This window comes from Bombus pyrosoma, linkage group LG6 (assembly GCF_014825855.1).
Source record: "Bombus pyrosoma isolate SC7728 linkage group LG6, ASM1482585v1, whole genome shotgun sequence".
Classification (NCBI taxonomy): Eukaryota; Metazoa; Arthropoda; class Insecta; order Hymenoptera; family Apidae; genus Bombus; species Bombus pyrosoma.
Window position 1 is genome coordinate 4,567,384 of NC_057775.1, and position 3,649 is coordinate 4,571,032.

A 3,649-nucleotide genomic window follows, 5' to 3' on the forward strand; every position below is an offset into this window, starting at 1 on the left:
TACCTGTGAAATAATTGCAGCAAGAATTTCTATTAGAGAAGTTCTCCCGTGGAATAAGCGAGGTTATCGTCGAAGGGGAAAAAAGCGGATGGAGCGGCCATTGAAAGTCGGCCGGATCGAAAACTAATTAATTAGCAATGAACCAGACGATGTCGATGGAATCTTTGCTACTAAAGCTATGGGACTCGCGCCCGATTCCTCTTCCAGTTGTCTTCACGGCTTCGCTTCTCTTTGCGGATTAAAAGTCCCGAGGAACGTCAGTAGGAAAACGAATCGAGCTACCGGTCGAAGAATTCGAACATCGTTTCGATCGTCATCGATGAAAACCAATTTTAACGATCTTCCTCTTCTGCCACGTCTGGCTAACTAGTAACGAGATAACGGGGCATGAGGAAACTGTCGTGTAAGTCGATTGATCCGCTCTAATCCTCGATGCGGTTATGAAAAGGAAATCTTATCGATACTGTCCTAAATATTTCAGACAGTTTTTCGCTTATCGATCGTGACTGATTTTTTACTAAATAAACAAGATACGTATTTCTGATCGATGCATCGTGCGAAGCCGGAGCAATAGATTACAGCGATAACATTGAAGTGTCTCGATTGACCGCAACGACTTGAGCGAACAAAACGACAGAAAAATACAGATGAAATTAATTAGAGATTAAACGGCGAATAATTAATTTCGGCATTGAAAGAGATGAATATGAAAGATACGATAATTGTTTGGCAGTAGCTGTACGTGGTTACGAAACGTGTCATTGGCTCTTTATCGCGCTTCTATCGATTAACGGGGCTTCTGGAAAATGCGTTTTCTCGCGAAAAGCTGACAAGGGTACGAGCTAGAGCGGTGCATGTTCCGAGCTACGTGTTTTGTTCCTAGCGTTAGATACTATTATGGTGATCGAATCTGGTGGACTGTGTTAGACACAGCATATCCGTAGTAATGCAATGAACGGTAATCACGTTTCGTATTACAGTATACAAGTAGTAGTAGCGCAGAAAGATAAGAAGAAAAAATAGCGTAAAGACGTTAGAGAGATGGAATCGTAGATACAAAGTAAATTAAGCTAAGGATGTTAAGGTAGGAGCAGAGTAATAACGTTCTAACGAGGCTTTGATCTTCGTAAACAAACAACAACGCAAAAACAGATGGATAAAGAATTCTGAAAATCGAAGCGCGAATCTCTACCGCGAAGAAAACGCTGCATTATCGTCCCGCGGTCGTTTTATTGAGAAATAAAATGTAACCTATGATTGATCGAAGGGAGATTAATAAAAAAAAAACACACGATTAATTTTGATTGCAATTAAAATTCGTTGACAAAGTGTACAAAGCTGTCGGGGAAACCGATTACGCGATTGACTTTTAGAATTGCTACAAGCTAATACACATTGGCTGTGTTGCGCTTTATTTCATGGAATCGTGGCGCGCGGCAATCGGTCGTTGCAGGATGTTTAATCGCAGGACAATCGTTAGTGATCCATATATTTGCTGACAAAATGTGTAAATCAACGTGTGCAATTAGCCTTCAAATTCTAACGACCAACCGCGAACGAGCAATCGGTCCCCGGTTGCTAATAACGTTCTATGAAAATAGCGACACTGTCAATTGTAAATTTAAATAAATCAGGATGTTTAAAGATGATTTAGGTTTATCACAGATAAAAAATGTCGATACGTCGAGATCGTATATTTTCGTCAGTCGTCGAAGCAATTAGGCTAAATTCAAATATGCCGAAAATAATAGAAAATGACAGAGAAAGGAAGCCCAACATATTTTACGACTCTAACGATTTTTCCAGAAATATCAAGCTAAAATTTCATTCGTAAGAGGGCAAATCTTACGTTCAATGCAATATATCGATTTTTATATATCGTTATGTACATATGTAAATGAACTTGAACATAGACGGACTATTATTGTTTCGATCTAAAATTAATCTCCGATAGAAGATATTAACACAGAGGATGCAATAATAATTTATTTAGCGGTTGTAATATTTTAATCGATTTATTTATTCATAGTTCGTAGTTCGTCGTTTCGATTCCATTCAATTTCAATTCCATCGAATAACAAATTAGTTTTTGACACGATACTTGCTTGTTAATGTATCATTACCTATGCGAGTATATACTACAATAGTGAATAATTTGCCTGTAGAATCTATTTCTATACTGTAAAATTTTGCATGAATTATCGCAAGAGTCTCTTACGAAATTTCGTAATTTTATATGAATATTTTAAAAGTAACGGGATGAAAGACGAGGGGATTAAAATGTCCGGCAACTTCAAATTTCCACGACCGAACCGAAAATGTTCTTTCTATCGTTTCTTCTCTTCTTAATTTCCATATTACCTATCTGAGGTATTTATATATTAATAGGAAATTGAAAGACCCAAAGACGCACGGAATATACGTAGCTAATATGCAGAAATATATAAATTATCCAAAGTAAAGTGGAAAATCGCTATTTGGAATTTATTTCGTCGTTCGTGTTTACAAAGATGCGAATTCGTGTAAGAATCGTCGGTTTACGTGTTACACACTACACCCAGCCACATTGCTTATAATTCGCGTTTGCAACGCGAGCGTGCTTATAAGAAAAAGATGAAAAATTTGCGCAGCAGCAAGGAAAATTCGATTCTTAAGGAGATTTCATCGTAATAACGCAGCATGGTTCGAGCAATCTGTCGCGAAAGCTCGTCGCAAGACCGAGCTTCATTGTGATCAGAAAACGTGCACAGGGGAGAACGTGCAGCAAGATCATTGAAAATTCCTTATCGGGCGAAGTCTGCGCTTATTCAAAATCCTATCGCGCCTCTCGCATACTACGACGCGACTCTTATCTCGTGATATCGTTGCAATCGCGTTTGCGAAAAGGCACAGCTATTCTTCTCCTACGCGATCCGACATCTCCCTTGTCCCCTATGCTTTCTTTCCTCGTTCATCCCTTGTAACTACGACATTACGAATGCCTGCACCATGTGCTACTTGGGCAAAACACGGTGCATTGTCTTCAGATAAGGATTTTTCGCTGAATCAGTGTAGCAAGTTTTCCGTATAAAAGCTGTTCGCTACGCGCAATCTTCATATTGTTCTAAGATGTTGCGAATCGTTTTACTCGCTGCTTTCATCGTCGGGTGCCTCGGTGAGTGCGAGCAAAGGGATTTCCACCGCCCTTTAACTCTCTTACATGATCGCTACGCGTCATAAACGTATCATTTCTTTTCTGCTTTTCACGCTGTGTAATTACATTGTAACGTATGAAAGTAAAATAGACTTACTATATGCTCTATAGACTGTAAGAAATAAATAATTTTTTCGTTGTCATAGACTAATTAAATATGATAGGTGCTTGTAATCCATTGTTGTGGCTCGATAGAAAAATTGAATTGAAATCTTACAACTGTTTTCGTCGTACACTTTATAGAATGTTCCAAATGAATAACACTTCCTTTTCTGATTCGCACTGTGTAATTAGATACGACTGCTGCGTGTGATATATCGATGCGAGGGTGAAATAGAAAGGGGTGTGCATGTGTACTTCTTCATCCCTTTGAACATTTTAAAAATGTGTTCTTCAAAAAAAAAAAAAAAAAAAAAAAATGCTCCTCGCAGCAGTCAACTATTGCTATTTTTAAAT

The 3,649-nt window shown here is 38.4% G+C and overlaps 1 protein-coding gene across 1 annotated transcript in view; it reads left to right on the forward strand.

The window, feature by feature from the left end:
* The first annotated feature begins 3,068 nt into the window (after positions 1 to 3,068).
* The window catches only part of LOC122568258 (trypsin-2-like), a 4,382-nt gene continuing 3,801 nt past the window's right edge, over positions 3,069 to 3,649 (forward strand). Inside the window, exon 1 of the mRNA XM_043727806.1 lies at positions 3,069 to 3,154. Coding sequence (XP_043583741.1) covers positions 3,109 to 3,154 — 46 coding nt within the window. The 5' untranslated portion in view covers positions 3,069 to 3,108. The remainder of the gene's footprint in view (positions 3,155 to 3,649) is intronic.